The following is a 23,637-nucleotide window of genomic DNA, read 5'->3' as shown; positions in this document are numbered from 1 at the left end:
GTCGGGTTCCCACCGCGGGGAGGAAGGCGGGGAGGAGAGCAGGTGATGTGGGAGCCGGCGGGGAGATTTGCCGGCGACACCGAGCGTGGGCCGGAAGTGGAGGAGCCGAGAGCCGCGCCGCAAGAGCTCCGGGCGAGACCGTGGCGACGGCGGCGGCCCCTCGGCTGGCGGAGGACGATGAGGAGCGACGGAGGCGGCGAGGGGGGACGCTGCTGCGCAGCGCCGGCTTCCGACTCCGCGGCCGCCTCTGCAGCCTGCGAGCGGGTCTAAGTAAGTGCGGTGCGCGGCCGCCCAGCTGCCGGCTGCGCTCCCGCGGGGTGGGGGCGCGGGGGGCGGCCGGCGGGGCCTTCCCGCGGCTGCGGGGCCCGGACGCGGGCGGGGGAGGCGCCCCCGGGGGCGCCCGGCGCGGACGCAGGCGCGCCGGCTACCGACGGCCCCCGGGGGGCCGTGCGGGGACCGGACCTGGAACCGGTGTCGGACTGGTCCGCGGTGTTCCAGTAACGCGCCCAGACCGGCGCTGGGGGACCGCGCCTGCCCGCCCCCACCCTCCCTCGCCCGGAGGAGAAGTGAACCCCAAACCCCCAGCTGCTAGGGCGCGGGGACCTGCCACGCAGCTTTCGACGGCGGGTTTCACGGCAGGAAGTTTGGGGCGTCTAGGAAACAGCGCGAGCGCACCCCGCGCTGTCGAAGCCCATCTCGCTGTGGATTTCTGTCCGCGTTTATTTTCTGCGAAATGCATCAGTAGTGTTACTGCCCAAGGTGTCGTGACCAGAAAAACAAAACAAAAAAACCCAGATCTTTTTCCAGCAGCTGTTTAGCGTAGGTTTGCCAGGTAGTGTAACGGAGTAGAAAGGCGCAGGACGATACGGGCTTCGAGTTCTGATGTTCGATTTTCAGGGATCCCCTCGCGGTTTCTTTTGGCACGGGTTAATGCTTCTTTGTGTGCATGCTTGGATTAATCACATGTCTTTTACTGAAAAGTTAAGTTTCATTTCAGGAAGTGACAGTTTGCTGTTGCCGTGTCATACCATCTCATAATGGCCTAAAACACCGACTGCTCAGTTCGGTAATCGTGGATAGACTTACTGTGTGCCCGGCACTGTCTTCTGAAAATACAGAATCGAATAGATGAGCCCCCGTCATCAAGGAACCCCCAGTCTGTGTAAGACGGATGGATTAATTATACTGTAGTAGTAAGTGCCACCACGTCAATGTGTGCCAGCTACAGAATATGGGATGGTTAGTGAGGGAAGGCTTTCTGAAGGAGTTGCTCCCTGAGCTGGGTTTTGACAGAAAAATGAGGCATTGCCCTAATTATTTCCTGTCTGCAAATACTCAGGTATTCTCTGGTGAGTCTTATCCATTATTTAATCCAAGTCTAACAGAAGTTCTAGTTGTACTTACTTCACTTACCCTGCTCTGGTGGATCATAAAATACTTCAAATTCTGTCTTACAGACGCAGCTGCATTAACACACTACCTATTACATTTGATCCCAGCAGTTTTTCAATTACATGTTTCATCTCCCCTTTACTTATGAGGAAACCTATATTTAGAGAAGCTAAGTGAGCTGGCAAAAGTCACCTAGGTAATAACAGACCAAGCCGGAAAACATGTCTCTTTCCACTGCACCACACTGCCTCCCATGGTAGTTGATTTGGGAGGATGAGTCTAAGCCAGCTCCTGGCTTCTCTGCCTTCTGATCCTGGTGCCTCGCCTGCCTTCTCAGGCCCACCTCGGGCCCCTGGCCCTCTGAGTGAGAGGGTTTACGAACCAAGTTGTTCTGGGTTAACAGTATCACTTAGTGTGATAGGTTCAGGAAGCTGTCAAGCCTAATGTTTTCCTATGATCTCCCCTCTCTTGTTTCTCATCTCAGGGGAATCTATTTCTGTTTCTCTGTTTTTCACTACTCTAGGACTCAATTATAACTCAGATTCTAAAATCTTTCTAATTCTTGTTTTATCACCTCAGGAATGCCTGAGGCCCATAGATACCCTTCTTAGATTTAGACCAAAAAGGGTTCTAGTTTTTCTAATTCTTCTAATTAAGATGTTTTTCCCCTCAAATGACACACTTCATAATGAATTATTACATTTTATGTTACTATTTCTTATAGGTCTTAACTCCTATAGTGATACATTCTAAAGTTGCAAAGGTGTAGTATTTCTAGGACGTGAACTCTATGCATTAGTGAGTTAGCCTGAGAATCATAATAAGGAAATAATTTTTAAGTTTCATCCATCTAGTTTATAGTGAAGCGTCTAGAACAGTGCCCCCTTCGTAAGTTGGAAACTTCCTGAAGTTCATTATCAGTCTTAATTCTCACATTACTGTTTGCATTTTTAGCCTTTGTGGATCTTTTTAAACAATTTTTCTTACAGATATTTATAATCTCAGAACAAATTGTGATTGGCTTCCATAGTGACAATGATCTGTCGTCTTTGTTCTGTCAGAGTTGACTGCATTTGCCAAGTCTTCCACGCTTCCAGTAAAGGGGAAAGCACAAAAGTGCTATCTGTGTGGCTGCCTGGTACATAGGTCCGAGATACCTGCTGAAGCAGGTTTAAATCCCAGTTCAGAATGCTCTCTGAACGATTCAGTTCCCGTCCAACATTTCCCTAGGCCGCTGTTGTTCATCTGTCCCAGAGGACTGTTAATACACCCTTTTTCATTATTGATGACATGTGGGTACCCATTAGGGAAGTAGAGAATTCATTCTGTGGTGTCTCCAGCACACTGATAGCCGCTGTGTTTCCACGTCAGCTGTGCAGCTGGCATGATTTCTTAACTTCCCACTGCTTAGAAGAAAAGGGGATACGTTGATGCAGGAAGGTTGAACTTGAGTTCTGTATTACTTGAAATGTGATTGGAAACTGAATTCCCTCAGAGTTCTTGATGAGCAGCGTGGGATACTCGTAGATCCCTTATGATCTGGCTGTTAGCAGTGACGCACAAATTTGCTGTCTACGTTTTACAGCCTTCACTTGAACCTGCACATGGTTCTGTCACTTGGAGGTATGCTTTTTAACGAATGATCAGTTTTTATTTTTAAACAAGCTGTTTCCAAAATTACCAATTTGAGATGGACTCAAGGACCTTTAAAAATAATAGTACATTCATGACTGAGGACTTTTTCCATTGCATGTATACAGTTGGTGAACCTTCAATCAGATTGTTTGGGGGAATTTGTCTTTCATGTACAGGTAAAGATCTTCTGTACTTTTCAAAGACCTTGTACTTTTGGCAGAATCAGTAAATCACTATACACAGTGTAATACAATGTAAACATCTGCGATTAAAAAATAATTAGGCTAATTAGCATTTACTTTTTTGTGTGAGAATTCCAACCTTTATTAAAATATAATTTTAAGTATGATTGAAAGAATAACATATTTGTCTGATTTACTCTGCTAGTTATTGAGGCAATGATAATTAAAATGTATTCATTCACATAGTTTGGAGTTTTAGTTCTTGATATATTTAAGTTATTTTTCTTTATAATTTGTGGATAAAATATAGCTGGAAAAAGAATTGATCTGAATAGGTTACCAACTTCAGAGGGAAGTGATAATATTTTTGGCAAGGAGGACGTTGATGGTGGTTGTTACTCTAGACTTGAAATTAATCTTTAATGTAGTGCTTGCCATCATGTACATTACTTTTTATTGGAGAGACTAACGTGAGTTCCATTAACTAAAGCAAAAACAAGACCTTTCAGAGTTCATAAAAACTCTTGATAGTTCCTTGTGTATTCCTAGCTTTCCTTTCTCCCCTCCCAGTAATTACACAATCCTAAAACATGCTATGTTTTATGGGAAGGTTGCTCAGCCAAAGTTATTTTCTACAACTTTAACTGTGTATGCTTTAAAAATATGTTACTTTGACAGTAGTGGTGTGGGAAGGAGACTGAAAATGTATGATGAATAAAATATTTCACAAACCTCAACTGAAATATAAAATCACTGTATCTGCACATCGGAGATTTCTAGACTCATTTTTAATCTTGGTGCATACTTATCTCTCTCGTTAACTATTCAGTTACTTATTAAAGTCATATAACTGGACTCTCCAGCCTTCTACTGTACTAGATAGCAAAGACTATTTATAATCTAATGATTATTTTCCAACTCTACCTTTAATTTTTCTCTGTCACCTATAAAATAGATTTTGTGAGACCTTAGGGATTATTCAGGTAACAGCTTTCTTCTGCAAATCTGGAAACCGAGACCCAAGGTAAAAAAGTGATATGTGGGAATACCCATTCAAAATGGGTTGGCACATTTAAATGTGGACTTGACTAGTGATCTGAGAATGTGTGAAGCAGCATTCACGGAGTACAAGCCTCACCCAGAGTGACACAGCCTTTGCCTAGGCAGAAAGTTCTCTCTCCAGAATTTGTCATCTGTCTTCTGTTTATGATCCTTGGGAGCCTGAAGAATGCTAGGTGTTTTTATTAAAGATATTTCTCTTCCAGAATCTAGCAAGCTTTAGCAACCTGTATATATGATAATGCACAAAATATTTAAATTAATGTAGTACATTGTTCTTTGGGGGGGGATTTTTCTGGTTTTATTTTATTTTATATTTTAATTCCACTATAGTTAACATACAGTGTTATATTAGTTTCAGGGATTTTTTTCTGGGGATGCAGAAATGGTTCAATGTTCTCAGTCAACATGATGCAACACGTTACCAAATTGAAGGATAAAAATCATAAGATCATTTCAGTATTCAGAAGAACCATTTGAAAAATTTGAACATCTGATTTAATGATAAAAACTTTCAACAAAGTGGGTATGAGGGGATATACTTCAACATAGTGAAGGCCATACGTATATAGAAAAAACCCACAAGTAACGTCCTAGTCTGTGGTGAAAGACAATGCTTTTCACCTAAGATCAGGAACGAGACAAGGAAGTCCACTTGCCCCACTTTATTCGCCATAATACTGGAAGTCCCAGCTGTAGGAATCTTCTTCCATGTGGCCTCTGCTTTCCCTTTAGTTGTGGAGTTTGTTCTGTCAGTCTTCAGGTCGACTTCTGGGGTACTTAGGATGATTTGATAGTTATCTAGTTCTCCCCCGTAGTACATCGTTCTTAAATTTGAAGGTGACAAGTTTCTGGAGGAAAAAGATAGGAAGGTTATATAGTTAGGCAGTATAGAAGAGTGGTTTTCACGCTTTCTGGTCTCAGAACCTCTACATTTTAAAGAACTATCAAGGATGCCAAAGTGTTTTTGTATATGTGTACTATAGAGAGAGAGATTTACTGTGTTAGAAATTAAAGCTGGGAGTTTATAAAATATATAAACATTTATATAAACATTTATATTATAAAATATATAACATTTTCAAGGAAAATTATCATATCTACTTTGTCTATATATTATAATAGAAATTAGTAATGCTTTCAACAGATTTTTTTTTTTTTTTAAGATTTTTATTTATTAGAGAGAGAGACAGAGACAGAGAGCGCGCACGAGCAGGGGCAAGGGCAGAGGTAGAGAAGCAGACTCCCTGCTGAGCTGGAGCCTGACTTGGGGCTCAGTCTCCTGACCCTGTGATCATGACCTGAGTCAAAATCAAGAGTTGGCCACTCTACTGACTGAGCCACCAAGGCGCCCCTCAGTAGATTATTTCTTGAGAAGTGCTTAGTAGAATCAATTTGATGCCTCTAATCACTTCATCTAAATAAAAAGCAAAATTATTTTTAATGTTGACTTTTCGTTCAAAGTCAAGACCTGTGCATGTTATAATAATGTGTTTATTTTTGAAACTAACACATTAATTAAATTTTAGTTTACATGTTACTATATATTGAACTCCAGAATTTCATCTGTTTTTGAAAAAAAATTTGTTTACACATGCTTTTTGTTTTTTGTAATTAACATAGAGCATGCAAAATGGGAGGTGAGGAGAAGGATGTGGTTACTTGTAGGTAAGTTTGAGGTGTCAGTGAACATCAGGTACTCAAGGAACAGATAAATTGAGATTGTAGATGGAGTAGACATAGGGAATTAGAATAAGTTATACACAAGTGTGATAGTTGGAGCCATGAGAAAGAATGAGATTGAGGGAAAGGAGGTAAATGGACAGGACCTTGGAAAATACCTACATTTGGGGGTGTATCAGAGGGAGGAACACTGGGATTTGAGTATACTGGAAGCTGAGGAGGAGTCAGTGTTTGGTGTTGCTGAGGATTGTGGTGTTACAGTGTGGATGGAGAAAAATCCATTGGATTTATTGGCAAATGAGGTTTAATTTTTATGAGAGATCGTGATGAGGGCTCATGCATCAGATTTTCACATATTAAGTACAGAGTTCCTGGAGTGGTTAAAGCCACAGGTAGACGGATTTTAGAGACATTTGACATGTGAGACCTGATGTGATAGCATGGTAAGAGCAGAACTGAGAAATGGGAATAAGTCAGATATTTAAGATGTAGGCATAAGGTTAAAACAATAACATAGAAGCATGGAAGATGAGAAGATATTGGTTGACTGAGTTTCTGTTGTCTATAGGTCTAATGCTCTTTCCCTCTAAGCAACCCTTCTAGTTAGTGTAAACTTTGGTTTAACTTTGAATATATTAAACTCATCATTTCTGTTGGTGGTTTAGGATACTAAGATAATGTCAGGAAATGCATTTGAGCATGCAAAAGAACCTGGCAGATAATCCGTCTCTTTTGGCAACACATTTCGTGTTTTGCCCCATAAAATGCACTCTGAGGTATAATCAGTTGCCTTGCTCATTGTCCATGACCAGCAGCAGTGGTCTTGGATTCAGCTGGATATTTGCACTCTCAACACCTGATAGGCCATACCTGGCACTCTCTCTGTCCCCTTTGTTGAAAGATAGGGAATAGAAGACCCAGCACGTCAGCATCAGGTGTGTTGTTCCCAAATAATATCGCAGGCTGGTGGAAAGATGACATGTGGTGGGAGCAGGTGCCCTGACTGAGCTGCATCTTCTGTAATAGCACGCGGGCATTGCATCCAGGACTCGGCAGAGAACACGCCACTTACAACTCCTGTCCCCACTGGGAGGCGGCCTTATCTACACTTCCTACCGGACATGTGTAGCCCTACTCAGTGTCTGCTCAGTCCAGATGTAGCTCACCGCTGGGGGTCAAGTTTACCCCACAAAATGTTGCTTAGAAACAGCTGGTGTCCCACCTTTACCAGGTTTCCAGGGAAACAGTACCAGAAGGTTCACCAGAGGCCATGCTTTTCCTGCCTGAGAAAAGGTTTTGTTAACCCTTTACTCACACTAAGTTATTGACAAAATCTATGGAAAACTTGCATATCACTAGCTGTAGGATCTAGGCAGTGGACTGTATTAGAGGCACTGTTCATTTTCATTACCTTTCATGACATCTGGGTCTATACGAAATTGTTTTTACATGCCAGCAGATGGCTCCAGTAATTGTATTGTGCTGATAGGTTCTTTTTTTCTTTTCTTTTCTTTTTTTTAAGATTTTATTTATTTATTTGACAGAGAAAGACAGCGAGAGAGGGAACACAAGCAGGGGGAGTGGGAGAGGGAGAAGCAGGCTTCCCGCTGAGCAGGGAGCCCGATGCGGGGCTCGATCCCAGGACCCCGGGATCATGACCTGAGCCGAAGGCAGACGCTTAACGACTGAGCCACCCAGGCACCCCTAAAGGCAGAGGTTTAACTGACTGAGCCACCCAGGCACCCCTGACAGTTTCAACACGTTTAGTAAGTAAAAAAATCTTCCCTATGTTAGGTTTGCTTGCTCCAGTTCTTTAAGAGCATAGAAGTGTGACACAGACTAGGGAGCAGAAATTAATAGCAAACTGGGTTAGGTAAAAATAAGGCAGTCTGTGAGTAGAGGTCTCTTTCTAAACCACCAATATGCCAAAGCATATTAAAGAGAAGACAGCGTACCTACTTCAGAGCCGTTTTTATTCACCTGTCCTTAAAGTTGATTTCCATTTGCTATTCCTCCAAATGGATTGACTTTGATACTGTCTTCCACAGTTTAAAATTATAAGATTATGTTTGTTTATCACAAAGTCATTTAGTTAAGGTGACTTTTCAGGAATGCTTTGTGGAAACCTGCAAATTTAATTCCTCTTATTTCTGAGCAAAAGTGGACTAAAATATGCATTTTTTCTGATGTCTGGTCCTAAATATATATATGTCCAGTGCTCAGAATACAGTTATGTTTTCTCAGAAGTCTAATAGTTTAGATATATTACTGGATTATCCATTTAAAAAACATTTTAGTCTTGAATATATGTAAAGTGGTATACTACTCAGTAGGGATCCAGTAGTGAAAAAGAGAAAGACAGTTCATGGCCTTATAGATTTAAATTCAGTATTTTATGTTGAAATTAGATATCAAAGGGGCTACTTTAAAAAGATAATTTTTCAAAGTTCGAATAATTGATAATTGTGACTATTTTTTTCTATATATTTGATATATATGCACATATGAAATATTTTAGTAGTTTTTGTTTGATTTGAAAATTGGTCAACTCTTGATTATCCAGGATATAGGGAGCCTTATCAAATTTCTACATTTGCTTGGTACATTCTGATGTTGATGTTAATTTGAGCAGAACATGGTTAGGAACATAGTAGTACAGCTAGAAATACTAGTCACAAAAGCAAATACAGTTAACATATCTCTATAGCATTTGTAAATGCTTTTTTTTAAATTTTATTTTATTATGTTATGTTAGTCACCCTACAATACATCATTAGTTTTTGATGTAGTAAGTGCTTTTTAAATTAGTTTCATTTGGTAACGCTGACTGGCCTTATATGTAGGCATTTTAAAAATTCTCATTCTACTGAAAAGGAAATTCAGACTGGAAATAAGTGATAAACACAAGATTATTTAGGAAATATATGGTAGAGCAGAATTTAGGTTGATGAAATTTTACTGTGTGTTTTTTTTCTACGAAATCACCAAATAAATGGTGTTTGAGTTACTCATCTCTCTGATAACTGTCATAAATGATTGGCTTTAACCATGAAAAATACAGTAAAATTGTTCACTAAAGAAATACCTTAAGTGGTATCTTATTTTCCAAATAGTGCAGTGCTCTAGTATATTTGTATTTTATTCCAAACCCCGCTAATCCTAATCATTACACAAAAAAATTTTTTATTTTGATGTAAAAAGTTAATGCTGGTGTGTTTTCACATTTCTCCAGTATATCTTTTGGGTACAAATGAAAATCATTGATATCACTTATAATTTTTAAAAAAATAAAATTAAGTAAACATTAGATGAAAAGTTTAAGGGGGCCAGATGTGTTGTTGAGACTTAAATACTGTGTTGAAGGAATATAGAGTAGCCCTGTCTGATCTAAGCTCTGTTGATAAATAGCTGTCATAGGTTGTAAAGGCACTGATTGATTATTGATCTGGAACAGTTTTCAGTATTGAATGAATTGGCTTATTTGGCTGCTGTAGTGCAACCTCTTTCAATCTGGTTTTTAACCAGTTCTTGATACCTGCTGCTCAGGTATTGCTTCTGTGACTGTTAGGCTTGAATTTTTGTTTTACCTCACATACGTGCTTTTCTCTGGCTTTCCATAGTGCTCATTGTAATAAAACTTGCTACAACTGGGTGGCAGTGTTGATTTCAGAGAAACTTCAGAAAAATGCTATGTTGGTTTATGTTCAAAGAGAGTCATTTGAACAAGAACTCAAATTTGGAAGTCTGTGTTTAGCGAAATAGTAAGACGTGTTTGGTGAGATAATAATGAAAAATCAAATCTACTAAGTCATCTAACTCATCTTTGTAGCCAATCTAATTTAACTTGGTTTTATGATTTTTTTCAGTGTTTAATTCAGTGAATGAAAATGTTACATTTATTAGCTTAAGGAATACAGTAAAATTTAAAAAATCAGTCCCTAACATTTATTAAATTTAAGAATAACTTATGGTAGTTGTGTTAGTAGTAAAATAGAATGGAATATTTTTTTAGCAAATATGTAAATAGATGACAGCTATGTAAGAAAACTTACAATACGTCTCACCTTTTTTGCCTTTTTAAGACAGCATGCATTAACTTTTTTATTTGGTAACCAAAAAAATTTGACTTGAATCACTTTTCTTCTGTCTTTTATTTTATCAGTTATAATTTTAGAAATCTTTAAAAAAAATTTTCTCCAATAAGTCCTTTTCTTCATTTATCTCTGGTTCTCAAATGGAAATGCTGTGTCTGTTGTTTTCACACTTACTCCTCAGGTGTTTATGGTCTTGTCAGTACAACACATCATAGCAGCATGTTCTGACTCACGGATAGGACACTGCACTAAGGGCTCCATGAAAGACTGTGCATTATTTCATGACACTGGCAATCAGAAATTTCTCTTTAATCAGATGTGAACAACAAATTATTCAACTTTTCCTCAAAAATAATACAGTATTAGAAATGAGTGGTTAATTTAAGTAAATTGTTTAACTGTGAAAACCTCCAGGTAAAGAAGAAAATATTTTATCCTTTAGTTTGTTTAGTTATAATTTATAATGTGAAAAAGATAGGGGCGCCTGGGTGGCTCAGTCGTTAAGCGTCTGCCTTCGGCTCAGGTCATGATCCCAGGGTCCCGGGATCGAGCCCCGCATCGGGCTCCCTGCTCTGCGGGAAACCTGCTTCTCCCTCTCCCACTCCCCCTGCTTGTGTTCCCTCTCTCGCTGTGTCTCTCTGTCAAATAAATAAAATAAGTTAAATAAATAAGTAATCTTTAAAAAAAAAAGAAAATTGACAATAAATTATATCATACTGGCCTTGATTGGTTAGAACATGTTAACCATCTCATAAAATTTGCCTTCAACCTACCTTAGCTCAGTGAAGTTGTAGGATACAAAATCAATATACAAAAATCTGTTGTTTTTCTATATACTAATAATTATCAGAAAGATAAATTAAGAAAACAGTTTTATTTACATTTCCATAAAAAAATAAATACCTTGGAATAAGTTTAATTGAGGTGGTGGAAGGATCTGAACAGTGAAAACTATAAGACGTTAATGAAAGAAATTAAAGAAGACAGAAATAAGTGGAAAGATATTCCTTGTTCATGGGTTAGAAGAATTGTTATAATGTCCATATTACCCAGAATAGTCTACAGATACAATGCAATCACTCTCAAAATTCCAATGGCATTTTTTACAGAAAGAGAACAATAATCCTGCAATTTGTATGGAACCACAAAAGACCCCAAATAGCCAAAACAATTTTGAGAAAGAAAAAGCTGGAGGCATCACACTCCCTGATTCAAACTATATTACAAAGCTCTATCAAAACAATGTGATTTTGGCATAAAAACAGACACGTAGGTCAGTGGAACAGAATAGATGGCCCAGAAATAAACCTACACACAAATGGTCAGTTTATTTATAGCAGAGGAGCCAAGAATATGCAGTTTCTTCAACAAATGGTGCTGGGAAAACTGGATATCCACATGTAGAAGAATGAAACTGGACCACTATTTTACACCATAAACAAAAATTAACTCAAAATGGAATAAAGACTTTAAGACCTGAAACCACAAAACTCCCAGGGGAAAACTTGGCAATAAGCCCCTGACATCTGTCTTGGCAATGATTTTTGGATCTATGACACCAAAAGCAGGGGCAACAAAAGCACAGAATAATTAAGTGGGACTACATCAAACTAAAAAGCTTCTGCACAGCAAAGGAAACCATCAACAAAATGAAAAGACAGCCTACTGAATGGGAGAATATATTTGCAAATTATGTATCTGATAAGGGGTTAGTCTCCAAAGTATATAAAGAACTCAACTTAATAGCAACAAAACAAACAATATGATTATGAAATGGACAGAAGATCTGAATAGACATTTTTCCAAAGAAGACATACAGATGGCCAGTAGGTATATGAAAAGATGTTCAGCATCACTAATTGTCAGGGAAATGCAAATCAAAAAACCGCAGTGAGATATCCCCTCATACCTGTCAGAATGGCTATTATCAAAAAGATAAGAAATAAATGTTGGCAATGATGTGGAGAAAAAGGAAAGCTTTGTGCACTGTTGGTGGGAATATAAATGGTGCAGCCACTATGAAAAATAGTATGGAGGTTCTTCAAAAAATTAAAAATATAACTACCATATGATCAAGCAATTCTGCTTCTGGCTGTTTATCCAAAGAAAACAAAACCACTGACTCAAAAAGATATGTGGACCCCCATGTTCATTGCAACATTATTTACAACAGCCAAGATATGGAAACAACCTAAGTGTCCATTGATGGATGAATGGATAAAGAAAACGTGATACATACAGACAATGAAATATTGCCAAGCCATAAAAAAGAATGAAATCTTGCTGTTGTAACAAAATGGATGGACCTGAGAGCATTATGCTTACTGAGATAAGTCAGAGAAAGACCAAAAAAAAAAAAAAAACCAACAACTAAACCCCCCCCCCAAAAAAAACCAGAAAACCCCAAACCTCAAGTTTATAGATACAGAAAACAGATTGTTGGTTGCCAGAGTCAGGGATGGATGAAACGGGTGTATGTCCAAACTTCCAGTTGTAAAATAAATAGCCATGGGGATATGATGTACTGTTTGGCAACTATCATTAATACTGTGTTGTGTATTTGGAAGTTTTAAGAGAGTGGATCTTAGAAGTTCTGATCACAGGAAAAAAACTTTTTTGCAACTGTGTATGGTGACGGATGTTAACTAGACTTACTGTGGTGATCATTTCCCAATATATATAAATATCCTTATGTTGTACACCTGAAAATAATACAGTGTTACATGTCAAACCTCAATACAAAAAAAAATTTTTTTTCTCAGCCTGCCTAGCCCACTTGTGGGCACACAGCAGCTTTGGGATCATGCTCGTTGGCCTCTGGCCTCTTCTACCTGAGGAGCTGGGAGCACGGCAGTTTACTTATACCCCTGAGCGTCCATTCCCTTATATAAAAATTTGGGAACATGGCATCAACTGATTTTTCTGTCAAATCAAGGAGAATGCATTAATGAAAGTACCTGGCAGTAATTAAGCACTTTTTTAAAAAATGAGTATAATTTGATGAATATTTGTGTTTCCTAAATACAGCAGTGGAAGGAGAAAGGAGACTGTTGAGAACAGAACAAACAAGGGGAATTAGAGCAACGGTGGATGGATTGATGTAGCCTTCCGAGGATTCTCCTAGTACCATAATTTATTATATCATGGATCTAACTTTTAAAATAATGTATGTTGAATTACTGATTCTCTCTCTCTCTCTCTTTAGGATACTTACGGAGAGCGACCATGGAAAAGTCCTGGATGCTGTGGAACTTTGTTGAAAGATGGCTAATAGCCTTGGCTTCATGGTCTTGGGCTCTTTGCCGTATTTCTCTTTTACCTTTAATAGTGACTTTTCATCTGTATGGAGGCATTATCTTACTTTTGTTAATATTCGTATCAATAGCAGGTATTCTATATAAATTCCAGGATGTATTGCTTTATTTTCCAGAACAGCCATCTTCTTCACGTCTTTATGTTCCCATGCCCACTGGTATTCCACACGAAAACATTTTCATCAGAACCAAAGATGGAGTGCGTCTAAATCTTATTTTGATAAGATACACTGGAGACAATTCGCCCTATTCCCCAACTATAATTTATTTTCATGGGAATGCAGGCAACATAGGTCACAGGTTACCGAATGCATTGCTTATGTTGGTTAACCTCAAAGTTAATCTTTTGCTTGTTGATTATCGAGGATATGGGAAAAGCGAAGGAGAAGCCAGTGAAGAAGGACTCTACTTAGACTCTGAAGCTGTGCTAGACTATGTGATGACTAGACCTGACCTTGACAAGACAAAAATTTTCCTTTTTGGCCGTTCCTTGGGAGGAGCAGTGGCTATTCACTTGGCCTCTGAAAATTCACACAGGATTTCAGCCATTATGGTGGAGAATACATTTCTAAGCATACCGCATATGGCCAGCACTTTATTTTCCTTCTTTCCGATGCGTTACCTTCCTTTATGGTGCTACAAAAATAAATTCTTGTCCTACAGAAAAATCTCTCAGTGCAGAATGCCTTCTCTTTTCATCTCCGGACTCTCTGACCAGTTAATTCCGCCAGTGATGATGAAGCAGCTCTACGAGCTCTCCCCGTCCCGGACTAAGAGATTGGCCGTCTTCCCTGACGGGACTCACAATGACACGTGGCAATGCCAGGACTACTTCCCCGCCCTCGAGCAGTTCATCAGAGAGGTCCTCAAAAGTCGTTCTCCGGGAGAAATGGCCAAAACTTCCTCTAACGTAACAATCATCTAACGTTGCTCCTTTTGACTCATGCACTGTATTTTAATTTGTGCAGAATGATAAAGAATGTTCCTTTCTAGAAATGTGTTATGTCTGTACCTGTCTGAAGAGTGACATTAAACTTTGAGAGGACTTCAGTGCTCCTTTGAGATGATCCAAATAGTTTTTTACATTTGAAGAACTAGAATTCTTGGGATTCTTTCATACATTTTCATCCAGCCTTTCAATGTGGTTATGTATCCATACCTTCAGTTCAATATGCCGGTGTAATAGCATATTGTATTCAAAAGTTTCTTGTGGCCTAAGTGGTGTGCCCTGTGTGATCTTGGGTTAATGGCGGGGTGTGGAAGGAGATTTGTAAACGAGAAACCTTTGAGTATTCTGCCTTTAGTAAATACCGGGACAATCATGGTAAGCAAACGTAGTCTGTAACTGCATTCTTCCCCTTAACAGTTAAAATGAAATGCATGATGGTATTTTATTCCTTGAATTATGCAATGCAATGTTTTTAATGTAAATACTACTGGTCATATACCGATGTATATGGTAACCTGGGTCATATCTATTTTTATGTAAACTCTATTTTGTTCTTGGCAAGAAGTGAAATTGAGGCCTGTGTGCAGGTTGCCACTGACTTCTGCTCTGGTGAATGCTGAGATCCAGCTTTTTCTTACAAATAAATGGGACCCCACTTTTCCAATATAAATGTACCGTGTTTTGTTAGGTACAGTCTGGATCATGGCATGTAAAAATAGAAATTTAGAATTTTACTGCAGCTTTGATGTGCATATTTGAACTTTTTAACATTTGTAATTTTGGTGGCAAAGAGAATTTTAGCTTCTGTCAGTTTTGTACGTCTACAGCTGAACCACTAATAGCAGTCATAATGACAATTAGAACTTGTTTAAGAATTAAATTAGCAAGTCTTATCATTACATGATTGTACATACGATTTTAGAGAAAGTCCCACATTTGATTTTTAAGTCCAATATCTAGGTATATCTAGCCCACTAAAGTCAAGATCTCATTTATTGGACTTTCTGAAAATAAAAGTTACAAAAACAAAAGCAAAAAAGCTGTTCTTTGGTTTAATGTTTCAGTTGTTAATGATAGTATCGAAAGACAGTTTCAGGAAGTCTTATTTATTTTTCTCCTACATGTAGGAATGTGGGAGTGAAGGAACTCTAGAGCTTTTTCTTACAGAACCTATTACCACATTTAACAGTTAAGTGGCTATAAGTAAGAAGTAGCATTTAGACATATAGAAGAGTAAGAAAAATCTTACTTAAAAAAAAAAGAGCCCCTTAAAACTTGCAGGATTTACCTTAAAAAATATAAGCTATGAGGTATAATTGTGCTAAGTTGTTTCAGGTCATCCTCAAAAATTAGGTGTAATTGAGCTCTCTACATTATGTGAGCTTTAACGTACCATATTTTGAATATTTTAGCTATATCTATTGGCTTTTGCAAGCAGCTAGAGCAGAGAAATAATGGGTCAATGTTCTTGACCTTAATTTTGAAAATCTTTCCATGGAGATAGGGCTAGAAATACTTTTGCCAAATAACATTCTTATTCACTTTATGTCAGTATTTAGAAGAAAATACATTCTAGCAAGTATGATTTCTAAAGGACACTGTTTTTCTATAAATTATTGTTAGAAAGTCATGCTTTTTAAAAAAAAGTTGGTAATACATATCGTGGAAGGAGTATTTTTATGTATAAATTCACCACTATTAAAAGATACTTTCCATCTTGTCAATCATTGCTATGTAGAATGACTATCCTAAATAGTAATGTATTAAAAAGAAAAGAGTTAATACAACAAATGTAGTGTCCTTAGACATGAGCTCACTTGGCACACCGTAGACTTTTATCATTCTTTAAAGTTTACAGAGTACCTTCATGTGTTTTCATGTGATTATTTAGTCTACTGCTTGTGGAGGGGTTTATCAACTTTAGTTGTAAATAGTATGCTGATGAAGTATAAAAGCTTTTTCTTCATCGGTGTTTTGTTCTTATGCTGCCTTTTTTTTTTTTTTTTAGGGTTTATAAAGTTTTGTTTTTGTTTTTGTTTTCCCTAAAGCCAGGATTTCAAAAGTTGTAAAGTACTTGTGTCCATCCCTACCTTCATTCCCTTCGGATTAAGAGGCATTTCTTCCTGCATCAGAGGGAGGAGGCTGTGTTTAGGGTTGTAGCTCATCTTTCTTTCCTGGCTTCTATATTTGAGATTTCCTTAGATGGGAAGAGGATAGAAAACAAATTCTTGTTAACTGTGATCCATGAAGCGCATGGCATCATTTTTTCAAACAATGTCTAACTTTGTGGCCCAAACAATTGGTCTTAATAAAACGTGAATTCTTCATGGGTCACTCCTTCATTTGGACACATGTCTTAGTGGGAATAGAAGTGTTTCTGTCTTATGTATTAATTTCTGATGCATTTTGCAAGAGCAGCTGTTAAGAGATTATGAATGATTTTTAAGTTTTTAAGTTACTGTAAATTTGGAAATCCTAGAATGATTTTAAGTATGGCAAGATACAGTTTATTTAGATCAAAATCCATTATTTTAAAAGGGATTATTGGGGGAGGTGGCAAAAAGAATACTAAAAAGGATATTGCAAAATAGGAGAAACAATTTTTGACAGATGAAAGATAAAAGATACTAAATGAATAGAAATAGCTGGAAAGGGAATGTGACCTGGTTCTTGAATGTAGATCCAGGAAATGATTAACTGAAGAGATTGGCAAAAAGGATACCTAATAGTGCAAAACAATACATTTGTATGCAAGGTGTCTCTAACCAAGAAAGTGACTAGAGCACCTGACATGGCAAATACATTGACTGTAGAATTGATACTTTTATTGAAGTGGTATTTTCAATTTTGTTACTGGGCAGCTTAAGCTTATTTTTTCATGATGAGCTGTAGACACTTGGTAATTACTCAAGTCCCAGCTTTGGTAATATGTCAGTTACATTCTCTTGTTGAGAATTCGTACCACCTGATGCTTTTATATTCATTTCTTATTTTTGTAAGATTCAGTTTGAGGTAGGAGTAGGTTTGTTTGGTCAAATGACAGGATGAAGGCCATGTTGAATTTTATATAAATTTTCTCGCAATCTCAGTTTAAGGGCAGTTTTTATTACTGAGTCCCTTTCTTCCTTAAGGTTGGATAAAAATAAGGTTAACTTTTACATAGGATGTCACAGAAGTCGCTTCTAAAATCGGTCATGATTGAGATACCCTGAACTCTTGCACTGACCTCCCCCCTCTCCGTTTTTTCCTATTATGTTTGACAACAATAATGAAGAGGAAAAAAAAAAAAAACAAAACTGTGAGAAATATTCGTTATAATGCTTTCGGATTAATCCACTTAAATTTATGTATTTTCATATCACTCAGGTAAAGTTGGAAATGACAGAGCACAGACATCTATTTTTTAAATCAGTAGGGTAGAAAATGAAAAGCACTTCTGTTTATTTATATTACCATATATGCACATCATCTTAGCCAATCAGAAATAATATATTCATTTGTATAGCAAAATAAATGCATTCATCCTAGTTATAGTAAACATGTTTTTGCCAAATGGCACAAATATACCTCCATTTATATTTTGTATCTAAAAGTGTAGTTTAAAAATAGGACTACGTATAAGAGACACTTTTTACAAAAAGTGCCATATACACATAATGTCACAGGGATGAGTGTGTGGTGTTCAACATAATTTATAACAGTTTCTGTCAGTACAGTGAATACTGAAAAGTCAAGTTGTTTCCAACATATTCAAGTATATCCAGGATAAAATAAGTTAACCCAGTTTCATGTAAATCATATTTTTGTTATTTGCCATATTTTATTTGAAGAAGTGATACAATTTTATAACTCAGATTTGAATGTTAGCGTACACAATGTGCTAGCCATGGCAAGCAAACATTTACATTTGTTTTTTTTTTTACAATAAATTTCTTTTAGAATATACTTTCTATTTTTCTGTACTGACATATGCAATAAATTGATACATTAAAGGTTTGATTAATGTCTTAAGATAGTTTGTATTCAGTCTTTTTTTCCCCAGTTTTCTATTAACCTAAATTATATGGTAGGACATTAAGGTTTCCTTAAGGGTTAAATAAAATTTCTGAATTCATATGGAAATTAGTGAATTTTTCTTGTTGTAATGGTATGGATGATAAGTACAAGTTAGATTTATATTCTCTTCCTTCATATCCTCCCACAGACATTTAATTTAGGCTAATAGTAAATATTTTCTTTTTTTTTAAAGGTAAATTTTTTTGAAAGATTTTATTTATTTATTTGACAGAGAGTCAGAGAGAGCGAGCCCAAGCAAGGGGGAGCAGCAGGCAGAGGGAGAAGCAGGCTCCCCACTGAGCAGGGAGCCCAACGTGGGGCTCGATCCCAGGACCCTCAGATCATGACCTGAGCCAAAGGCAGATGCTTAACCAGCTGAGCCACCCAGGCGCCCTGTAAATATTTTCTATATATGAACCTATTCATTCACATGAATGAATAAGGCCCCAAAGCATTTGATTAGTTAAAGGAATCTAGGAATGAGTACATTTTAACTGTTCATAGGCCTGTTGCCTTCAGATTTCATAAAGTGCCTTCTCACAAAATTCTGGTCTTTTTTCCCTCCCATTACTGTGGAGTTGATAGTTTAGAATGATTTAAAATGGCCTGATACTCATTCAGTCTTTAAGAGTCTGTAGCTTGCTTTCCCTGACAAGAAACTCACATGCTTCAATAGTGTCAGAACCAGTTGGATGATAGGAAATGTATGACAAACCGTTTTAAATGGCTCCCTGCAAGTGGAGATGAAGAGTTCACTTATTGGAGACCACCCTTCCACTGGTGGATGTGGGAGGTGAGATCTCCCATGTACTTTCCTCAAAGACCGCCAACCTGAATCCCAAGAGAAAGTAGTTTTTTAGACTACTAGTTCTTGTTTTCAAAAAAGATTTTTTCACATTCCTATTTCACTCTCCAACTCTTGCTTTACATTCTGTTACATGCTAAAAGTCATGAACAGGTGGGTCTGGTTAGAGAATATAAGTTACCTTATCAAAGAAAAGGGAGGGAAAGACATTTTCTGAATACCTGCAAGTGTAATACCCAAGTGTAGAGCGTGTTAATGATCATTGAACCCCCACAACAGACCTTTGAGTAATCTGCTCAAGAGTAATTTACTCGTTAGGAACACTTCCAAAAAATTGGCTATAGATCAAAAATTAAGAATATTACACAACAAACCACATTTCCCCAAAGCATTTAAATGTGTTTCTGTGGAAGATCTAGAAGTTAACCTGGTAAGATTTATTCTCTTTGTTCAGCCCTTGATAGATAAGCAAAGCTCAAAAAATATGGGCATCCATCTTCCTCCTGTTGTGCAACAGATACTTTTGAAATATATCTTACTGTTTATTTCCCCAGCCTTACCATACTAGTCCCTGACATTATTTTATAATAGCTAGCACTTTTACTGAATGATTATGACATACCAAGTATTGTTCTGACTCCTTTTTGACATTTATTCTTGATGACTAAATAGTCAGTGAACTGGTTTCTTTCTTTCTTTTGCTCAGCATCAGGGAAATCCAAATCAAAACCTCAATGAAATACCACCTCACACCAGTCAAAATGGCTAAAATTAACAAGTCAGTGAACTGGTTTCTAACTTCACTGAGCTTCACTCCTTGATCTTTGTCCTGTTCTAACTTGCCAAAACAACGCCACACCTTTCTCCACCAAAGGGCAGTTATGACTGCATTTCTCATTAGATCAAAGTCAGAAAAAAGTCAGACTTCTGGGTCTATAGGGTCCTTCACAAGGTAAACTTAACCGTATGCTTCTAAAAGGTGGCTACTCCCTCTCTTTCCTGAATCAAACTCATTTCTCTTCTGTGCATTTACTTACGCACCGTGCTTTAACCTCTAGATCGAATGCCCTTTCACCTCGCTAGGCTCCCACACCCATAACCCAAACTCAGAGTGGCTCTAGGAATAGTTTCTCCCCTTTCTGAAGATCTGTGGCACTCACTAACTTTTGTAGTTTGGTACTCGATTATATTCAATTCAGTTCTTTGTTGCGCACTGTCTTAATTTCCCTTTTGTATGTCTTGGCTTTGTGAAATAAACCAAGATGTGGCAGGTTGCCATGTGATTTCTTTGTGTCTGACATAGCACCTAGCACAGTGCTAAGCACCTTGTAGTGCTAAGCGTGTTTTCTGTATGGCGTGTGCTCGCTGAAGTTAGTCCACACTTTTCCTTCTCTAAGAACGAAGATGCACAAAGGCGATTAATGTAATATTTTATATTTCTTAAAGACTTAGATCTAGAATAGCAACAGAACCTGTAAGCAAAGGTAAACACACACACACACACACACACACACACACACACCTTAGCCAGTGATTAAAGTAGAAACATCAGAAGTTGCCTGTGTGATTAAATCACCCTTCAGAGGTGGGCAGGGGGAGCAATAATTATGCAGGACATATGCCCCGTGCAGGATCTAACTTAAGCTGAGCACAGGAAAGAGACAAAGGTGAAAACACACTTAAAAAGAGACAACACAGAGGGAGGGTATGGAACAGAGATCATATGTGATCACTAAGCCTGGCAGGAACTAGTGGATCTGGTATAGGGTAAGAAAGAAGGACCACAGAGTCAGCAGGCACACTAGTGGAAGGCCACAGGATCCCTTGTCATGGGATTTCTCCTCTGGGTGATGGTTTATGTCCGAGTTCTATTACCTTCCGTTATATTTTTAATCATGTACCTGTAATTCCCTTTTTAAAAAGTTATCATGATTCCTATTATTTTTTTTAAACCAATAAGATATGCACTTAATGTGGCATATTGTTTGGGTTTTTGGTTTTTCATTTTTCGTTTTTTGTGGGGTTTTTTTTTGTGGCCTTTATTCCCAGGACATATTCCTTGATGTTTAATGAGTTCAAGGCTCCTCTATAGTGATGATGCAGGCCTCTAAACACAAGACAGACTGGGTTAGGGGAAAGCACAGGGGCAAGTTCAAAATCTCTGGAGACAGTTGGTAAACAATTGTAGTTCTCACTCAAAAGCAGACCTCAAGTTGAATGACCATTGATATAGTATTGCTAAAATCCCTTCCAGTCTTTTACTATATTTCACCATTATCTGTTACTTGGGCATCTAGCATTTTCATCATCAACATTGTGAATTACAGACACACAAACATCAAGTATACAGTGTCATCCAGTAGACTAAACTTTGTGAATATGGGCACAGTTCTCATCTCTCCTCATTGCCTTGGACACATAGCTGGAACTCAGTAAATATCAGATGAATGAAAAATATCCCTTGGATATAACAAGTACTCCAATGTATGATAATATTGATGGAAAATATATGTAGATACCTTTGCACTCCAGAGACATTATCTGCAAGAGCAGAAGACGCTAGAACTTTTAGTAGTCTCTGTATCCCTGTGTCCTCTCAAAAGCTTGGAAAGGCTGCAGTGTGCACTGCAAAGTTAACCTAGGTATTGAAGTTAAGATGATTATAAAGGTCACAGCCGAGTTAAGTGATGTTTTTATGATTGAAACACAGAAACATTAGTTTACATGACATACTTCGTTTACTAGAATACCAGGTAGTTGGGGTCGGTGGCTAATCATGTTTTATACTTTTTTTTCCATTAAAAAAAATAGAAGCTTTTCTTGAAGGGTGAATTAAACATTTTCATATACTCTTGAAGAACTGTACGTTCTAGACAGTTTTCCTATAGGTCCTAATAGAATTGTCCTGTGAAGACCAGTTTTTCTCAGTTTGACCTCATATTTGGTATATGTATTTTGCATACCCTAATTACTTGTCTTCCATTTTCTAAGGGGGAGCTAATCTAAAATACAAACCATTTGCATTCTAAGAGTATAATTTGTTTCCCTTATTAGAATAATTGTGGCTTAGAGCCTCTAAAATGTAAGAAAATATATTGAGTAACTCACTGCCCTTTAATTCTTATTTATTATGAGTAGAACTGGAAGAGAAAAAAGGCTGAGGGCAAATCTGCCTGAGGAATAGTTCATAAGAAGGTCATTTTAGCAAAGTGTGTTCTTATCTCCTACTGAGCTTTGGGAAAATGCAGTGGAGGAATGATCTTGGCATGTGAGAAAAGTACACACCTAGATTATAATGTGGCACAGAAAATAGCATCCCCCCTTTTTTTAATTTACTATCCTCAAAATTAAAGAGCCCTATGGCATCCTGTTGAATTCCCCCTTCCTGTTTGAACCTTTTCTTCCTCTGGAGATATTAGTCTCTCAATTCTGCATTCGCCCTTTCTTTATTCTCTACCATTTGAAAGTAAATTCCCGAGCTAATGCCCCATCATTTCTGAATATTTTAATGTGTTTTTGCTAAACATGTTCTCCTGCATACATACTCATAATGCAACCATTAAAAACAAGAAATCAACACAGTAGATTACCTAATTCTCAGATCCCATTCATATTTTGCCAGTTATCCCAATACCCTTTATGGAAAAAGCATCTCCTTATGAATATAGGTGCAGAAACCCTCAACAAAATCCTAGCAAACTGAATCTAGCAAAATATGAAAGGATTATGGACCATAGACCAAGTGATCTTTATCACAGGAATGCAAGGTTGGTTTAAAATCTGAATCAATGTAGGGGCACCTGGGTGGCTCAGTCGTTAAGCGTCTGCCTTCGGCTCAGGTCATGATCCCAGGGTCCTGGGATCGAGCCCCATGTCGGGCTCCCTGCTCTGCGGAGAGCCTGCTTCTCCCTCTCCCACTCCCCCTGCTTGTGTTCCCTCTCTCACTGTGTCTCTTTCTGTCAAATAAATAAAATCTTTAAAAAAAAAAAAGAAGAGTATTATCATGACCTAAGGTAGAGAACTATTTCTTAAATAAAACACAAAGTGCTGGGCGCCTGGGTAGCTCAGTCGTTAAGCATCTGCCTTCGGCTCAGGTCATGATCCCAGGGTCCTGGGGTCGAGCCCCGCGTCGGGCTCCCTGCCCAGTGAGGAGTCTGCTTCTCCCTCTCTCTCTGCCCCTCCCCTGCTCGTGCTCGTACGTTCTCTCTCTCTCTCAAATAAATAAAATCTTTTAAAAAAACAAAGAGGGGGGCCTGGGTGGCTCAGTCATTAAGCGTCTGCCTTCGGCTCAGGTCATGATCCCGGGGTCCTGGGATCGAGCCCCGCGTCGGGCTCCTTGCTCCATGGGGAGCCTGCTTCTCCCATTCTCTCTGCCGGCCACTCCCCCTGCTGTGCTCTCTTTCTCTGTCAAATAAATCAATAAAATCTTTAAAAACGAACAAATCTGAATTAATACAATACACTATAT

General features: G+C 38.2%; 1 protein-coding gene across 2 annotated transcripts; it reads left to right on the top strand.

Moving 5' to 3' along the window:
* The first annotated feature begins 21 nt into the window (after positions 1-21).
* ABHD13 (abhydrolase domain containing 13) lies at positions 22-18,319 on the top strand. 2 transcript variants are annotated; one of them, XM_035003059.1, is made up of 2 exons: positions 22-270; positions 13,251-18,319. In XM_035003059.1, exon 2 carries the CDS (start codon positions 13,271-13,273, stop codon positions 14,282-14,284), a length of 1,014 nt encoding a protein of 337 aa, XP_034858950.1. In that variant the 5' UTR covers positions 22-270; positions 13,251-13,270; the 3' UTR covers positions 14,285-18,319. The 2 variants fall into 2 exon arrangements, with proteins under 2 accessions (XP_034858950.1, XP_034858951.1); XM_035003060.1 differs by lacking the exon at positions 22-270 and adding an exon at positions 446-1,162.
* Positions 18,320-23,637: the final 5,318 nt, after the last annotated feature.

The sequence above is a fragment of the Mirounga leonina genome, unplaced genomic scaffold (assembly GCF_011800145.1).
Source record: "Mirounga leonina isolate KUSES-001 unplaced genomic scaffold, KU_Mleo_1.0 Mir_127, whole genome shotgun sequence".
NCBI classification, from domain to species: domain Eukaryota; kingdom Metazoa; phylum Chordata; class Mammalia; order Carnivora; family Phocidae; genus Mirounga; species Mirounga leonina.
The sequence above is the reverse complement of the archived record's forward strand: the minus strand, read 5'-3'. Positions and strand labels throughout refer to the sequence as shown.